General features: G+C 38.5%; 1 protein-coding gene across 1 annotated transcript in view; it reads right to left on the bottom strand.

Annotated features, from left to right (window-relative positions):
* Positions 1-19,293, bottom strand: part of AFF3 (ALF transcription elongation factor 3) — a gene marked incomplete at both ends in the record, with an annotated part of 325,435 nt that overhangs the window by 270,434 nt on the left and 35,708 nt on the right. Inside the window, 2 exons of the mRNA XM_084282865.1 lie at positions 253-1,056; positions 6,423-6,543. Of these exons, the coding sequence (XP_084138991.1) occupies positions 253-1,056; positions 6,423-6,543 (925 nt within the window). The remainder of the gene's footprint in view (positions 1-252; positions 1,057-6,422; positions 6,544-19,293) is intronic.

Here is a 19,293-nt window from a genome sequence, read left to right as displayed (position 1 = left end):
TTAGAAAGTGCCACCGTAGGAGGTGTTACAATCCTAAAGACAGTGAGCATTTTGTTTTTGAGATATCTTTACATTACTGTGAGGCTGCTATTTGCAATATAGTACGTCAATGTCAGAAGAGTAAGAGAAAATTTAAACATGCAAACTAAGACTTTAAAAATGTGTGAAGAGACAGATGAAGCTTGCAGTTCTAAGCTTCCATTCATCCACCTATTCAAGATGGGATGTCATAAAAAGCACCAAAACACATACCTCTTCTTGCTTAGGAATGCTGAACTTTGCTATCTTTGACTTGGTCCTGGCCGAATCAGGCTTGTTAGAAGGCACTCCCCTGTATGACTTGGTTGTCTCTGCTGGTAACTTCAGCTTTGGAGACTCATCAGGGGCCTGATCTTGACCATCCATCGGCCTTACATAGGCTGTTGGTTTCTGCTGAACCAGGCTGGGCTTTGAAGCAAGAGACGGTGGGAAGTTTTGGACACAGTGCCCGCCGCCGTGCTTTGAGGGCCTCTCTTGCGCTTGAGCTCCTCCTTCTGTGTTACAACTTAGCTTCGCAGGCTGTGGCACTCTGTTGGCGTTGTCACCTAGTGTGGCCCTCAGTGAGCTTTGCTGAGCAGCGTTGGAGGAGGAGGAAGAGGAAGTGGGACTAGATGCATAGCGTTTTAGTTTCTCCAGACTGGATTTTTGGTTCGCCAGTTTGAAGTCGCCCTTGTGTGACTCCAGTGAGTGGTGCCCATGTTTGCTGGCTCTCTGCTGGCCCTCTGAAGTGGCATTGTGCCCAGCCTTCTGCCAACCCATTGTGGTGCTTTTGCTCTGCTGCGTGGGTAGAGCTGCTGGTGTGGAAGAAGAAGTGCTGGAAATAGAGGGAAGAGGTGGCGGTCTTGAGTCTGCAATAAGATGTTCATCGGGCTTGGGGAGAGATGCCTGAGGAACCCCAGGTTTGGGAACCCCAACAAGGTGGCTCTGGTTTGATCGGTCAGTTAACAAGTCTTTCATTTCATCATAGTTGCCCAGGGTATTCTGGATGCGATTTGATAGCTCATCCCCCTTGTTGGTCTGCAAAACAAAAAGTGAGAGTTCCACAACAGTCAACGTAAGACAAACAAAATTCCCTGCTTGCTTCTGCTGAAATCCTTACTGAAGTAGCACTGCCTTATTCAGCAGCAGCGTTGAGGGATGAAATCGAAAATCCTTATTGTCTCTGAAGACACTTGTCAACATCTTAAATCTACCCTGAACTGGAAAAGCTATAAAGGGCCTTAGAGTATATAAAAAAAGAAATCTATCACTGGCATCATGCTGTAGTTAAAATATATTACCTGGAAACTAGAAAATTTATTATTGCAACTCCACAGAATGGTTTGGATTAAATCTGACCATGATAAAACTTTTCCTATAGCCCGGTGCAGGCTATCCTTCAGCCATGAATGAAAATATCGCATTCTTGATTTCCTTCTCTGCCTGCTTAAGTTTCCACATTGCAACTGGGAAGCCTCACAAGGCCCAGTGTAATTGTTGAATGAACTCCCCAGTCTAAGCCAGCCAAACACTGTGAGGTGACTTGAAGACAGGTCATGGCACGATGGGAAAACTATAGATCATTACATCCCTTCTTTGAAAGTACTCTGCTGAGATGCTTACTCCAAGGCACTTGCCTCTTTGAAGAAAAAAAAAAAAAAAAAAAAAAAAAAAAAAAAAAAAAAAGAATCCCCCAGATTCTTCACAATACTCAGTGGTTGTAGAAGGGACATAGCCAACATTTCTCTGCTTTAAGATAAATTGTTGTTTTTGAAATCACCCATTTGTTTCCTGACTAAATAGGCAGAAACTCCACAAAGAGAAATAACAAGTGAAAGAAAAATACTGAGAAGGGTTGAAAAATATTTGTTTAAAAAGCCTCTGCAAGCAAAAGTGTGTATCGTTAGCTTTTCTGCAGTGAAAATTTTTCTGAACCCTGCCAAGAATCAGCTGTGTGATGTTCTTTGCTTTACATTTCCAGAGGAAGACATTAATGAGCTGGTGGTGTTCTCCTTTCTCTCTTCCAGACATGGAATATGGATGGGGAAACAACCATTGGCTTCAGAAGGCGAAGAGGATCTTGAGATGGATCTTGGTTTAAGAGGGAATCAGTTTCTTGGAGAAAGAAGAGGGTAAAGGGAGAGAAGACCCACTTAAAGTTATATAAAAACATGAAAGACATAGTGGCAATACCAGTCACTCTGGAAATGTGAAAGTGTTTTATTATTTTTTTAAGACTTCCAATAAAGTTGAATAATTCAGAAAAACTGTAAGGGAAAAGGACTGAAACTGCTTTTGTTCAAAATCTTCTTTAAAGGGTTTTCTAAAAAGAAACTAGGTCCAAGCAAAAATGCCTTGTAAATGTCAACAGTAGAAACAGTCTTGTTTTGCTTGCAACTTGTTCCCTCAAGTTTCAGGGAGACTACCTTGCAACTACTGAAAATATATGGCTAGCTTTCTGATACGCAAGTAACAATGTTGTCTAACAGAGCTGAATACACCTCAATAATATATGTTGAAGGGAAGTGGGAAGGGAAAAGCTCAGTAATGTTGCATCTGAAACATTGCTTTGCAAACTTGCTGTAAGATGGATCAGCTTCTATAGCCTGATGTTCTCTCTGCATATGCAGCTGTTGTCACAAGGACAGTAACCTGCTACACAAAGAAATATGAAACATTAATTCACAGACAGCACGTGGCTTAAGAAGGGGATGTTTCTTCTCTTTCTTTGGAACCACATTGGAGTCTCAGATAAAAGGTTATTACTAAAGAGGCTTCAAAAGCAGGAAGCATCATGTACTTCTAAAAAGAAAGTGCTGCAGATGCAATGAGTTGTCTAGTTCACAACCTTAACTGGGGTAGAAAACATGGGCAGATTAAGAGGCACAGAAGGCATCTATGTGGGAGTGCTTGGCTGATATTGAGGAAAAAAAATAAAAAACGATCAGCTTTAAAAAACGACCAGCACGGAGATCCTGGGCTGCTTGGAGGAAAGATTCATGGCTATATGGAGTTAGGTTGATTGATCTTGAAGATGGTTGGACTTATATATATGTGTCTCCTGGGGTCAATGAAATGGTTTCTACACTTAGGCATCTCCTGGACCAGCAGAATTATTTTCTTGAAAGCACAGAGAAGTTTTCTTTACTGAGTGGATCTCTTCTGCATTTCCTGTGGATCCTCTAACTTGTGTAGATACTTTGCAGAGAGGTGCATTTGCATCTTTCCTCAAGGGATGGAGATCTGCCCTTGGGTCTGTGCCCAGCCTGTCTCAGCCAGCCTGTGCTTCAGGTTTCCTCAAATTCCAGGAGTATGTCAACAAGGACCACAGAATGGAATAGGGCCCCTGATACAACTTGTCAGACAGCTCTCTATCCAGCTGCCTCTCGATCTATGGATGTAAGAGAATTTATGTCTAAGTTTTGCTGCAGGAAGCCCAGCTTCCCTAAGAGAAGGTCCATTCTTTCTGACTGCTGTTTTCTGAAGGGGAAAAAATAAAAGCCTAATTGCAGATTATCTGTAGATTATCACCAGCCCAGAGAATTTAGTATATTTTCTTCTATATGGGTAAGATATGTATGTCATACAGAGATGCATCTTATTGATAGATGCCAGATAACCACAATAGCAGCAAACAGACTGAATGTTTGTATCATTGCATGGGCTGTCAACCGGTTGGTGTTGTTTATTCCTTCTGGATAAACTGGGGACGTCCTGAAGTGAGATTCTGTGCTGAGCTGAGCTCATCTGGAAGAGCTGACCTACATTCTCCCAGGAAACAGATGGGATCTGAGGTAACTTGTTATGAGCTTTAGATGTTAAAGTTTGTCCTATTATTTGCTCTGAAATACTGCTGGCTTTATTTAATCATTCACATAGGGAAAACAATCACAAAATGAGTAAGTGGGAAAAGCATTCTGTGCAAACATTTCTAACTTACATTGCTCTATGTTCTGCTAAGTAAGATGTATCCATACATTTGAAGACTTGCAGGATCCAACAGTTCTAAAAATAAACCTGATGGTTGCATGGAAGGACATCAGATTTTTTTTTCTTCATAAAAAAAAAAAAAAAAACACACTGATATGGTTAATGAGGCAAAGTATTCTATCCAGAAAATATCCAGAATGAAATTCCTACTTTTTTACCTCCTTTAAAAGACATTTCTAGTAAAAAGACACTGGATTTCCTGTAATCCTTCATAGAGGGTTGCTATGGATACTTTGAAATAAAGAGGATAAGAGGCAACCCAAAGAGTCAAGATTTTTCGGAAAATCTGATGTTTCAGGAGTAGTGAGACAAGTCAAGGTGAGAGAGGACACAAGATTTAAGAGATTTCCAGTCTGTCTTTGATTTTCAGATATGGCCTTCTGAATGGCAAATCCTCTGGCTTTAGCTCATGTTTCTCAAGCTGTGCAGAGGAATACTGAATTTGATCAGAGCTTGCAGTGAATGTCTGCTGTAGCTTCATTCCCCTGTGGAAACATCTAAAACTTGTACACAGTCTTTAAATAAGGTAAGAGTCGGTTTCAGCTTTGCTTTTACAGAAATGTTACTTCTTCTTCTGTCTCTCTCTACAATAAGATAAAAATGATGAAGGCATAGCTCTGCATCCCCACACTGAGAGCTCAGAAATACTCAGATGATGTCAGACAGCCCAATAGGTCCATTGTCAGTATGGATATGACATGCAGAGTATCCCACTGCTGAAGTTTTGGTGTCTGACACTGTCAGAATGACTGGCCTTCCCAAGCAGCTGTGACTGTCATGCCAGAAGAACAGTGGTCAACTTATACAGCTGTCCTGGGCTTTGCCTTTCTCAGCATTTCCTTGAATAAGTCAGCTGTAGGATGTATCTCTGCAGCACCTTTTCTACAGGCGAGTCCAAAATAGAGCCATAGTGTTTAAAAGTGAGAAGTATGGATGAAGCCTTTATTCTGACCTTCTTGTGGGGTACCCACTACTTTTAGAGCATGCAATGAATTTTTGTCCATTCCCATTACAGTGGATGGAATTATACTGTGGTTGCACACAAATGTTTTCAAACATCATAAATAATTCAGAAACTACTGATGTGCCCATGATACATGAAGTCTGTGGCAGTCAGTAATTGGGACACAGGTAATAATCAAGGTGTGCAAAATATCATACTAAAAATAAATAAATAAATAAATAAATAAATAAATAAATAAATAAACAAACAGTATCAGGGACCCAGCAAAAAGACATGCCCTTTTTTTCTGAGGGGTCTATTTTGGACCTACCAAATGGAAAATTATTAGTCCCTGTTGCAGTGGAGCCCTCCCTAAATGCCAAGAGACAGCTAACTTTAGTTTTTCAGGCATTTTTCCATGTATTAGTCCTTGATTGGTCTCACGGTAGACTTTTTCAAGTGGAGCCGTAAGGAGGAGTTCAAGACATTTCCCATGATTTCTAAATGTCTTTGTAATGAATCTGAAATTTGGGCAGCTGGAAGTCAGCTTCAAGGCAGACAGTACTGTCTTCTATCAAGGGACATGGTTTGAAAGTGGTAGATCTTTCTTTTTTATTAGGGACTAGAAACGGCAACAATCTGGAAGGAATAGCAAGTTAAAAGCTGACCCTGACACACAGGTAGAAACACGAAAGCACTGAAGTCAGGTGCAGGAGCCAAATGCCAGATCCCAAATATGATTCTTGGAAAGAGGCACTAAAGCACCCAAAGCACATAGCTTTGCCTGTGTGCATGAAAGTCATGGGTTATCTAGGGGAGAGAAGCAGCCTCCATGGGATGCTGCTCTCTGGTCTACCCTTCACAAAGACTTGATTGGAAGCTTCTGGACATAGCAGTTAAGTGCAGAGGATCCTGCTTGGCCCTCCTAACACGAGGTGGGGAGAGATGGTTGTGCCTCATCGCATTAAGTGTTTCCACGAGAGATAAAACAAGGAGTTGAGTTACTTCTGCCTTTGCTGAGGGCAAAACATGCCTAGCAGACAAATGTTGTTAGTAATGCTTATAGGGAAAAAAATCAAAACAAGATATTTCGTCACATTAACCTTGGCCAGAGCATAATGTTTACTGTATGGCTTGTCCTTCACACACAATTCTAACGCAATTACTTTCTCCTAAGTGTTGCAGAAACAGGGCACCATCACCTTCACCTCCTAGTTTTAATGCCACCTCAAATATTGTTAGGATATTTCTCGTTTATTTCATTCTCATGTGCTGCTGAACACTGTAAGAAGCTAATATAAGAAAAATCCAATTCTCAATGAACCATAAATGTTCTATGCAAATTTTGTGAGGCTGGTACTTGTGGGAGGTTGCTGAGACCTGGACAATGCCTTACTGTAGGCTGTGATTTTATACTGTCAAATAAAAATAAATAAATAAATAAAGAGCCACCCAGACAGGAAGCATCTACCTTGTACGGTTCACTGAAGAGGGAGTAACTTGTGTTAAATGTGCCATCCTCCTGCTGGGCCTCCTGATTTCTCCTTTCCCATTCTTTCCTGCGCAGCACGTTTCTATCCGGCTCATAGACACTGCAGCAAAAAGTGGAATAGATTTTTTTTAGAGTTAAAAATGAGCGGGCAACATATAAACCACTGTGAGTTTAAAAGTGAAGAGCTCTGTTTTGCAGACAGATGGCAAAAATAAGCAAGATCATGAATCAGATGAATGCCAGTCCAAGCAGGCTGGGGAGGCTCAGGTCTCTGGGAATGCTGATGCTTTCTTCACACAGAGAATAGATAATTAAATTCTTACAGAAGAATAAAAAAGAAATCACAGGGCAGGATCTAGTCTGTGCAGAACTTCTCTGCTTGAAATGTGACAAAGGAAATATCTAAGCAACTTTGACAAAGACTGAAAGTACTCTTAAGGCAGATGGTAATTACAGCTATGAGTAAATAGAAATTATGAACATATTTCCACTTATGACATATCCTCTGAGTGTTGTATGAGAATGCTCCTTTTTTTACATGGATGTGTTTCTGTAGTGATTCTTTCATTAACTAGCTCCCTAAAGAGCTGTTAAAACTACATGCTGTAGTGGTTTCCACAGTTAGGCTGCTTCTTCTGATCTCTGTTAATCAGCCAAGTCGTGAAACTACTGCTGAAACAATTCCTCTTTCTGATGGATTTGACACTATCACAACTTCAGAGCACGAATAAATGAATACTGGCATGATAGTGTATGTATGGCTGGTAGAGTGTAGCTGGAGAGGAAATAAAATCCCTGCATTCAACAACAGTATTAATTTTTAGAAATGAATTAGTCTGGCTCCAATACAGACACACACACAAAAAAAAACCTCCCTTCTCCACCCCCCCCCCCCAAAATTATGGTATAATGCATGACATCATAAACCAGAGAAACCTTCCCTAAATTTCCTCAGAACAACACAGGTTTAGACATTTCATGCTGTCATTCCCATCACACAGGAAACCAAGGCATCCAGTGTGGTTTACATGCTATTTCAGTAAAATGTAATGAGCGCGCCGATTGCCTATTTTGCCTAGCTCAGCTAATGCCTTTCTTCTGGCACTGTAAATCTGTAAAGAAGAAATATATATTAATGTCATGTAAGTGCACCATGTGTTAATAAAAAAAAAAAATGTTGCCTTGCTAACCACTTCCCAGTTTGCAAAACATATGTTGCATTGGCTACCCACGTGATGTTACCTAGCGTGCCTCAGGCAAGGCTGCAAAAAGGCCAACAGCTATCTGATTCTAATTCAAGACTTGAGAGAGCTGAAAATACATAGGATATGTTAGACACTAGTAGGATTTAGAAACAATGCCTTAGCAGTCAACAAACGAACACAAAACCTTATGTTTACTTATAAATGCTGTTTACTCCTCATGGACTCCTTCTGCCCTAACAACTAGGTTTCACACGAGGACTTAGGAGGTGGGATAAGACCAGCTCCTGGTGGGCTCTCAGGTGACCCTCCTGATAGCCAGCTAAGGGCAGATGCCCAAGACTGAGCAGAATTTTGTTGTAAACACAGGATTTTAGTACAGCAAGTTGAAGACAGCTAACAACCAATTTTTTTTTTTCTTCCGCATACGGATGTAATTTTGTTGCTGTTGTTTTTATACTATATTTTTTGTGAGCATGTTATTCATACTAATACTCCCTCTTTAAAAAACAGTGTAATGAGGAGACATTCATAGGAGTGGAGTTTGGGGCAGGAAAACACCATCCTCCAGGAGGAAGGGACTAGCAAATGCATCCTAAAGGGGTACAGATAAGAGACCACGTACTGTGCACACCACTGAGGCTAGGAGGCCAAGCAGCTGTCATTTACTCCTGCATGACCAATAGTCCTCAGGCACGACAGCATGCCATCTCCCTGTACTCCCATTGTTTAAGCCGGGATAAGAGACTTTCTAACAAACATCTCTGTGTTTAAAGTAAGCTTTATGCCACCAGGGATAACTGTTATTAGGTGTTGGTTTTTGTTTCTACTTTTTTTTTTTTTTTTTTTTTTTTTTTTTTTTCCCTCTGAATTTGCAGGGATCCAGTTATAACTTCATCCTCAGCTGCCTTTCCCCATCCCCTGTTGACTCTTTCAGATGCTTTGCATTTGGATTGTAGCCTGCAGTCAAACAAAGATGGGCAGCTCCTCTGAGATTAATTATAATACTGATCCCTACCTAGTTTCTAGGAAGTAAACAAGTGTACCGATCTTCACTACGCCTCACACAAATTTAAAAATGCTGTGGTGTGATACTCCTGAAGTGGAGGGACTTTTTATCCCTTTATATGATGAGACACACAAGTCTCTAATATCCCTTCATTTGATGAAGAACTATTTGATGAAGACATACAAGTCCTCAGATTTCTGAACCCCTTCCTGAACGAGACACTCACTGTTGGCCCCACAAATCACAACCTGCAATAATTCAGAACGATTATGCAAATGGAGCAACAGTGTGACAATGCCTAATATGCCATCTATAAGCAGTAAGTCGGGAAGAACTACGAGAGTTGTATTCCTTGGGTAATACAGATGGCGAAATCTCCAGCATTTGCAAGGCTGCTCCTTATTTGCATGAATGTTGTAGAATCACATTTCCTTGAACGTATGTCACCAAATGTATTTATTTATTTTGGTTCAAGGAGAACGCTGCCAACTGCTACAATTGTCTTTATTGCAAACACTTCAGTTAATGGAAAATGATTCTTTTTAATAGTTTTCTTCCTTCTTTTTTTTTTTTTTTTCCCTTTAATTTGTAATTTAAAACAATCCCAAATGCACATGTACCTTTTAACCATTTACACTATGTTTATCATTTCCATAGCTAAGCTGTGTAGTTCACAAAATATCTCCAGATTTTTTTTCCCCCATTGGAGCATCTGTGCATATGCATGTGGTGTACATATGTACATGTATGTGTATATATATATATATATGTTATATGCACACTCACACATCATTTTATAGGTTAAGAGTTTTGGTACTGTGAGCCAAAATGTTGAAACAGTTTTGCAAGTCAGGGTAACCAAAGAACTTACAACCAGTCATCTCTCAAAAGTCAGTGTCATTTATATTTGTTTTATAGAGGTAAAACTCGAAAGGGGTTAATTTAAATAGATTTTAAATGATACATGTATTTTTTTTTTTTTTTTTTTTTTTTTTTTTAATGCAGTGCCTGTTTCAAATTCATGCTTAAAGGACATGAACTGAAGCGTGAGTGATGGGTCAAATACATGCAAAAGATATATATGACTAAATGTTATACTACAAAAATTGCGCTATTCTGAATTTAGCACACTGCTTTAAAAAACACACTTTGATTCATCTTAGCCCTAAGATCTGCCAAGAGACATGCTGAAAAGGAAACATCGACCAGTTAATTACATCCAAATACCAGTTTCTCAGGCTCAGAGCACTTCCCGCACACATCATCCCAGTCACAGCAGCTCTACCTTCTCTGCTTCTCCCGGAATACCCTCAATAATTTCACTCTCTGGTGTTGTACAGATCAGAATGCCAATGGGCTGCCACACTTCTCAGAGGAGGCACATTTAATAAATGCCAAGCTGTTGTGATGGCTTTGGGAAGGCTCCCTTTCTGGGCACCTCCTCTTTGGTCATTGCTCCCCACAAGAGCTGCCTGAACCGAAGAGCTGACCTGTGCTGGGAGGGTGGTGGCAGCACCAGCCTCACCACAGCACTGCCAGAAGTACCCACAGTTTTCTTCACGCTACAGTTGACATCAGAAGGAACCATATCCTTTAGTCCTTAATTAGAAATAGACACAGATGGCTCAGGGGACAGCCTAGGAGCAGAGCAATAACCTTACCTGAAATACCTGGGACTGGATTTAATCTCTTACAAAGTCCACGGAGTTATGTAGTCTCAGGCTAGGCTGAAAGCAATCATATAAAAAGCCTAAAGTTTTAAGTGTTGAGGATTCTCTTTCTCTCTTTCTTTCTTTTCTTCTTTTTTTTTTTTTTTTTTTTTTTTTCTCTCTCCAAAGCACACTATTTCTGACTCAATTTGCCCTCCCTCAGACATCATTATTTGGAACAAGTGGAATAAAAGGTCTAACCTCCATGATTACCTGGATAGAGACAATATACTAACATGTTCTCCTGTCCTTCAGCCATAGGGAATACCCCCAAGTTTTGCACTCCAAAGAAGATGTCACTTTAAACAAACTGAAGCACTGCACCTTTACTGAAGTATCACCCACTTTCATAGCTGTGTTGTGGGCATTAATGATACTGCTCAACTTTTCCAGAAACCACAAAATCACCACATCCCCAAAGGGAGATTCAGGAGAGATACAGTCATTTGGCCACCAGATCACCATCCTCTAATACCTGGCAGCTTTGAGACAGTAAAGGACCTGGGTAGGAAAACGGGGGGCAAGATCACTGGTGCTCCCCTTGCCTCCTATCAGATTATTTTTTGTAACACCCCCCACAGCCTCTTTCTAACCCCCTATGCACATAAATATTGTAATATAGATATAGCAGAAGCAGCTTATTTATTTGCAGTTGATGTTTGTGACCCAGGAGTTTGATCTCCTTTGCCCCAGCAGCTACACGTTGTACTTCATACAAAACTTTCTGAAGTCTAGACTTATTAAAAACAAAAGCAGAGCTGATGACTCACAGTGACATGGAAAGATCTCTTAAATTAGCAAAATCCCAATTCCTGTGGGCTTCCTGTGAGAAGACCTAAATGCTTCTTGCAAAGGCTGAGCTGTTTTCCCAGATGTTGTCAGCTCACGCCCAGACATCCTCACTTGGGCCCAAACTGACCCTTCCTTTCTCATTACCAGATGAAGAGGCTCCGTGTGAAACACCGTCAGATGGCATCAGCCCCTCCCATCACTGTGGAAATAATATCACTTCCAGTCCCCCAGGTGCAGGGTTAAACTATCCCCAGGGTGTGTGCAAAGCAGATCATCTTCCAAATGAAAACAAAACACAAAACTGATCAACAAAACAAACAAACAAACAAACAAACAAACAGCAACAACAAAAGAAATCCAAACCCAAAATTCACACTGCAAGTGACTAAAAAATATGGCAATTTCAAGGATAAAGCTAGACCCATGAACAAGTTTTCTGTGAGGACACATATATCTTTTAAATGAAATTTTAGCACAGTCATTTTTGAATTATGTGCAAAGTTGGAACTGTTTCAAAACAATGAAAAAAAGCAGCTAATATTTCAAAAAAAAGAATTTTAAATGGCTTTCTGATTATTCTCAACATTTCCCTGCAAATTGTAATCTGGCACATGATTCAACATACTAAATTTCAGGCTAAAGTGAGGATATTTTCTTAAATATTTAATAGCCTGTTTCTCCCCTAAATTACCACATTTATGCCAAAGTAACTAAAAAGAGTAACTCCAGGGAAAAACTCATACACCAAAATAAAAAGTAAATAAAATAAAATAAAATAAAATAAAATAAAATAAAATAAAATAAAATAAAATAAAGTAAAATAAAATAAAAACATCTCAGCCCTTATGCAGGACAGTGATTATAAGACTTAATTCAGAATGGAAATTAGGGTCTGAGTTTAATAGAGCTATCATTCTCATATCTCTGTAATACTTTAAAACACGAAAGGACTAGCCAACCTGGGACCTTGTAAGGGCAATAACCCCAAACATTTTTAGAAAACAGTCAAATTCTGACAATTTAATTACAACAATTCAGGTTATTTTTCTTGCTGAATTGCCTGACAACATCGGAGTGCCATCACTTAATGTCTGTTTTCTCTTCCACTGTTCACATCCATGTTTTTTTGCTGGCCAGTTTCTCAGTACCAATTCCATTTTCAGCTAAGTATAAATGATGCCTATTTGGGAACTAATTGCTAATGGGATACGGTGAGCCCTTAGAGATGGCAGCCTTACATTTTGAGCCGTAAATGTTTTCCCTAATGACACTTGAAGTATTGGTTCGATTATAACAAAGGGGCAGCCTTTGATGACCAAGTGACATAATCAATAAAATACCTTCCTAGGTCGCAACTGATTTTATTTTATTTTTAGACTTTTTATCTCGCTTAAACAGCAGAAGTTAATTTGAGGATTTTTACAGTATTTTTTCCCATTTACAAACAGAAATGCCGTGGGGTAAAGCAATTACTCTGATTTACTGTTTTCTCTTTGATTGAACATAAAGATGTAGCAGGGTCTCAAAAAAACAGTAACTTAGCAAACTGTGCTCCTACCCACAGACAGATAGAGTACCTACTTTGCTATTTCAAAGAGTTTACCTCCAGGCAGCAGCACAGAGCAAACATCAATCAATGACATGTGTCTAAGATGAGATTGATGTTTACTCTCACAGCTTTTCATCTTACATCCAATAAATTATTTTTCCTTCACCAAAATGCCTGGTTAAATTTCATTTTTCACTTTGCAGTATCAGTTTTAAAACTTCTAGCTTCCAGCAATTTTAAAGCTAGGATTCATTGACGCTTCATCTTTTACAGCCTGTTTATGATTTGTATTAACCATGAAACACTGCCGCGCAAACATGAATATGCTCGTATGGAGCTGTGCTGGGATGGCCACATGCTCAGTGGCAGGTGCGGGCTGTAAGGTGCAAGATTGCTTTAATTATGTGCCTGGAAATGCTGAGATGGAAACCAGAGGCTGCATTTGGAGGGTTAAGTATATCATATCCACCAAACAAATATATATTCAAATATATATATATATATGTATCCCACATCCGCAAAATCAGCATCTGAGTGTCCAAGGCAGGTCTTTTGAGGAGCCATGCTGGGCAACTGGAAAGAGCCAAGAAAAGGCTAATTGTGGGTTTAGTTGTTATCTTGGAGGCACTCTCAAAATATGAGGGCTTTGCATGTAACCTGACTGAATTTTAAATACGTGTTGAAATATTGAGAAAAACCTACGATGGCAATTGAGACTGGAATCTAGGTTGTTGAATCACAGCAGTAAACATCACAACAGAGGAACATTAAAAAAGAATCCAATTTAGTTCAACATCTGCTGGTGCAAGAACAGCTATTCCTGCTCTGCTACAGATAAAACACGCACATTTTCTTTCCTCAGCAAAGTTTTGCCCAATGAGAGGAATTGAGACATAATTCTGATTTTATATTTTTTTGTACAGTTTCAGGAAAAAACACTTCATTACGTTATAAAAATTTACCAAACCGTAACCACAATATACATCGATATCAAAAAATTCATCTTTCAGTAGTAACAGATAATCCTACACTCAATGCCTTACTATTTCCTTCTTTCTTTCTTTCTTTTTTTTTCTATTAAATTCTTTTGTTCTTTTTTATAACCCTAAAACTGCTAGCAAAGCTACCTATAATGCATGGAGATCTAATAACAACAGTGTGTCAAGTGAGAAGCAGAACATTACTATTACCTTTAATTTCACACATTAAGACCTAAACTTTTATGGGAAAATTCAGTACACTGTTCTAACAATGTATTGTTTGAAAGTATATTAATATGTTACAAATTCACCACTATTAATAAGCTTGCACCTGGAATTAGCTGCTTTTTTTTTTTTTTTTTTTCCACAATCCAGAATTACATTTGAAAACTCTTAAAGTAAATGGAGAGTTTAGTTGTCAAGAAATAGATACTGCAGATGAGATAGAGGACACTATTCCTCTTGCTCCCCCATCCATATTTTCCATCTGGAGAGAAAAAAAAATAGCAAGACCAAAGATCACAAAACAGGCAAAGCACAGTAAAGCTCTTTCATTTGATTTTGTTAATGTTACTTTTACATTATCGTTAAAAAATACAAGAGCTGAGGGCATTGATAAGGAATCCTTCTTTTTCTGCCTAACTTAACATTGCTAAGTTAGCCCTGGGCTGTTAAACAAGGCTTTACCTAACTTTGCTGTTCATCTGATCCAGTTTTGTATTACATCCTTGAGAATGATGCCAAAGATTTCAGACACAATGCCCCACTTGTCTATTTTTTCTCCACAATGATTCCTGTTGGCAATGATTTCCTATGGCATCCTTAGAATCATAGAATCATAAAATATCCCGAGTTGGAAGGGAACCACAAGAATCGTCAAGTCCACCTCCTGGATCTACACAGGAACACTCAAAATTGGACCGTATGTCTGAGAGCATTGTCCAAATGCAACTTGAACTCCAGCAGGCTCAGTGCCATGGCCACTGCTCTGGGAGGCCTGTTCCTCTTCATGAAGAACCTTTCCCTGATATCCAACCCGAACCTTCCTTGTCTCAGCTTCATGACTTTCCCTCAAGTCCTTACACATGGGAAACTGTTCCAGTTATCTTCTGCCAAGCCTGTGTGTGTGGTTTCTTTTTTGTTGTTGTTGGTTTTGGTTTTCCTTGAAACTTCTTTTTCAAGCTCCTTTCAATCATATTTAGTCCAAAATTATATATATTTTAATCAGCTATCCAGTTCATTTCCATAGGGGATGTGCATACATAGGCAAATTATTCATATAGTCTTGGTGCACGTGCTGAAGAGTATATAGATTGAATCTTGCAATAAGCTGAATTTACTCCTGTTGATGCATAATTTCTAAGGATGTTCTAAACATTTTAAATGTAATGAAAAAATCTGGCCTTTTAAAACCTGTCTGATATTTTGCCATAAATGTTTAATACTTTATTCACAGTGTTTGTTATTGGCATATTTGCAGAAAACTGGGCTTCAGACATTGAAAATTTTCAGTAGTAGTTTCAATAATTTAAATAAACAAACAAACAAGCTTCCTGAAAAAGCTGTCAAAATGACTTCTCGGTATTTTTAAAAATATATATGTATTTTTTAAAAAAATAAACCTCCTTGCTCTCATTTTTCTCTGGCAGCTCAGACAGGATATTCTTTCAATGGGGCTCTGAACAGTGATGCATCTATCCACAGCTAATTGCAGGACTGAGAGGTACACTGAGGTATACTTCACATAGCACAGATTTATATATATATTAATAATAATCATAATTCAGGGCTTTGTAACCAGTAGAAAACTGTTATCAACAATTTACTCTGGTGCAACTTGATAAAGTAGCAAAAGCAAAGACTGTAATGAAACATTAAGGCCAGATCTAAGAGTATCTTGCCACTCCAGAGGTAACAAGATTGTTTATTAGAAAACCTTCCTGGCACAGTAGCAAAAAGAACAAAACTTTACAGGGTTCCACAGATGATAAAGACTTCTTCAGTAGTTTTAATATTTTAAGCTCCAGACCTTCTGGCACTGTTAAGAGCCCCAATGAAACATGACTGAAGGTCACGCAGAGACTCAGTACCTAAATGTAAAGGTTGCAAAATCTTGTCTGTGTTTACATTGTGTGTTCTTTATTTCAGATCAGCATTCAAAATTATCTGATGTCCAAGAGGCTCCAAACTACAGCACTGGCTGCCTCCTGTGTGAAGTGCAGGACACAGCATTTCAGATCCATGCAGGACACAGCATTTCAGATCCATATAGTATTGTACTTTCATGGAAAGACAAAGTACAGTATTTCACTATGAATATGTCAGCTGTTAGCAACCATCAAATCTATGACTCATGAAAATGTCTATACATGTTTTATTAACTAAGCAACATTTCCAATTTACTCTTACTATAATGGATAATGACTGAAGGTTCATCAGGGTTAATCAAGAAAACGATGTAAATTTTATATTATATTATGTTTCACTTGGCTTAAAATGGATCTTGGGTGACAATCTTTTTTATTTGTTAAATCATGATTTACTGTGTTATGGAAACCACACAACAGCCCCAGTGTGAAACAAATAATGAACAAGTCAGTGTATAAGTCATCAGATTTTATGTATTCCCAGAAAATCACTTATTGGGAACTTCACTGGACAGTCGCTGAGTTTGTTTTTTTTCTGTAGAAATAGAATTAATGTTTTGAGATGCCTTGCTTTAATTATTTTATTTTATTTTATTTTATTTTTTAATGGATAGGTGGAGACCTTACTGTAGCATGTTATATACTAAATAGTATTACAGAAGAATCATCACAATATCCAGATAAGGCTGAGCTAAATGTTTAATAGATGTGTGTTAACATGTCTACAGGTTAAAAATAAACTTGCATGATGTTTATGACTTCACATGCAGGTAAAGCAACAACCAAAGTTGTTAAACCCTGTGCCAGCTGCACAGATAAACAAACAAACAAACAAAAAAATAAAATTAATACTAATCCAGCAGCAAATGTCCAAAAATGAATCCACTAAAACCTCTGGTTTTGCTTATATGAGCACCTAATATATAGCTCACTATACAAAGAAACCACGATTGTTTTTAACAATAGAATTTTGTTTGTATGAGTCTGAAAGCATAAAATCCTGTTAAGGGGAATTACAAGGTTCTGTCTTCATTCAGCTTTGTTGAAGTAGAACAATAGAAAATGGAATGACATATACACCTAAACCTAAATCTCAGCCTAAACCCGAATCAAAACCTTACCCTAAATCTAGCGATCTACCTAACATGTATGCAAACAGCTTGCTTTAATGGAACCAAGCAGACCACTGTAAGAAGTCTGGGTTCATGAAAATATGATAGTTGTGTACAACTTCAGTCCAAAAACAATGAAAAAATGCTTTATAGAGGGTGTTCCACCCTCCTTTCATAAGAAACGAGTACCAGCCAGATTTCATTGTACCATGCAACTAGCTAGCTTCTATAAAATACATTTTTTATATTTAAGCTGCAGCAAAATGAAAATTGCTTCCCAGTTCTTCCTTCTGAATGTGGACAATGTAAACTAGACTGAGGCTTATTGCTTGACCAATTACAAATATCACCACTTGTCTTTGGAACCTGCATGATGCTGCACAGCGCACAGAAATCACAAGGCTTTACGCTTCTTATTCATTACACCCTGATCACCCTGTGCAGCTCTATCATATTTTGACATGTAGCCAACAAATTAAGAAGCAAAGTTAGACAAAGCCAGCATACCCATGCATAAAAGAGCAGTTTATATCTATACATGGATAAAAATTCTTACTAAATTCTTACTAATTCTTACTAAAATTCTTTTTTAAAATGATGAAAAAGTTAAAACTTTCATATTCTGTGGCTGGTGTAAATCATGTATGCTCCTTACCCATGCTAGCTCTAATTCTTTCTGCCTGTGAAGGCAACTACATCATGATTCGTGCTGCCCATCTTCAGAGTCACAAAGAGAAGCACCCAAGCACTCCTTTTCTTAAGTGACATGCAAAGGGATGAGTGTATTTTCTCTCTCTTTGCATCCAAAAAAAATTTTAAACAATCTTATCATTAATGTTTGTGCCTTTCTTGACATTCTATTTCATTTTTAAGAAGAGTGGTGGTGACATGACCATGCTACAAATCCAGGCCAAATGTAACATCAGGAAAATATGATGAAGGTATGCTTATATGATAAACATGATAAAGGTACAAAGCTTATACACAAAATATGCTGTTGTATTTTAACACACAGAAATAGCGTGCCTGTGTGAGTGCCCCAGTTTCAAGCAGGTTAGAATGTCTTTAGATATTTCTGAACTGGAAGGCAATGGACACAAAAACAATAAAAGATTACCCAGAAGCATTAATGGTGGGGGTAGATGCAGAGGCTGTTTCAGAGATGCCCGTGAAGAGACTGTGCCAAAGAGGCAGATGCTGTGTGTTGAAGGGCATCGGCCTGGTTCCAGTCCAACATGGGAAAGCCAGTGACCTGATGAAGCAGGATGAAACATCGTGTCCTCATTCTCCAACAGATGTCTCACCCTGACTGTTTTTTCTCAGAAAATTCCAGTTTTAATGACAATAAGAAAAGATGATGACAGAAATACTGTATTTTTATTGTATATTTTATTTTAAGTCTGAGTTCATAAATGCATATTTGTGTCAAGGTAAATTATAAAGATATCATTTACCTGCATAGTATAACAGTGACGTTACTCAATGTTTCATTTTGAAAGCAGGAAGAGGTATCTAAGTTCTATATATTATTATAAGAGCATGAAGAAGAATCTGTTGTATATATTATTCTAAAGGCATGAATTTACATGCTTTGTAAATGTCTACAGCACTTCCATTTGAATCTTTTGTGGCAAAGATCACCTTTTATTATGTTAGGCAGCTTAGAAATCCATGGATTGTTTTTTTCTGCAAATTTCTGAAATGTTTTAAAGCATTAGGCTTCCATTTGACTTTTTCTCACTCTAGCATTCAAGCACATCAAATTTGTGTGTCCTCCCCAAAAGCACGCTGAAGTTGTTTTCATGGGAATAACTTAGGAGGACTAAAATCCTCCTCTGACAGGTTGTGCATAAAAACATTTTCCTGTTTCAATAGGGTAATACAACCAAAAGGAGTCAAAATGCACATTTTCTCACTGGTGAACAAAAGAACAAAGTGAAAACAAGGGTGAAGGAATTCTCCTGATTTTCCAGTTCAGAAAAGCCAGCAAAATGGTGATGCTTAAGGTAGGAGATCTGCAGGAGACAGAAAAGCAGTATGGGAGGAACCCATCCTGCATCATTATGTTGCCAGATTATCAGCCTAAATTCCCACAGTCCTCTGATCTTCATTTGGTCAAGAATGGATAGGATTTTGATGACAAGATAAGCTCTATCCTGGCCATATAGTGATCCATGCACTTCATGGAAACTCATGTACGCCATGCTAAAACCAAATGCTTATAAGGATGCTAATGACACAGGTTAGATTTGGCTGCTCACATGCTCTCAGGCTCTGCAGTCTTAGAAGTGATGACAATAAGCCCCCCACAGTACCAAATTCTTGTAAAGAAATTACATCTGAACCTCAC

The sequence above is a fragment of the Netta rufina genome, assembly GCF_964035555.1.
Source record: "Netta rufina genome assembly, chromosome: 1".
Taxonomy (NCBI): domain Eukaryota; kingdom Metazoa; phylum Chordata; class Aves; order Anseriformes; family Anatidae; genus Netta; species Netta rufina.
Note: the sequence above shows the minus strand (reverse complement) of the source record. Positions and strands in the feature narration are given on the sequence as shown.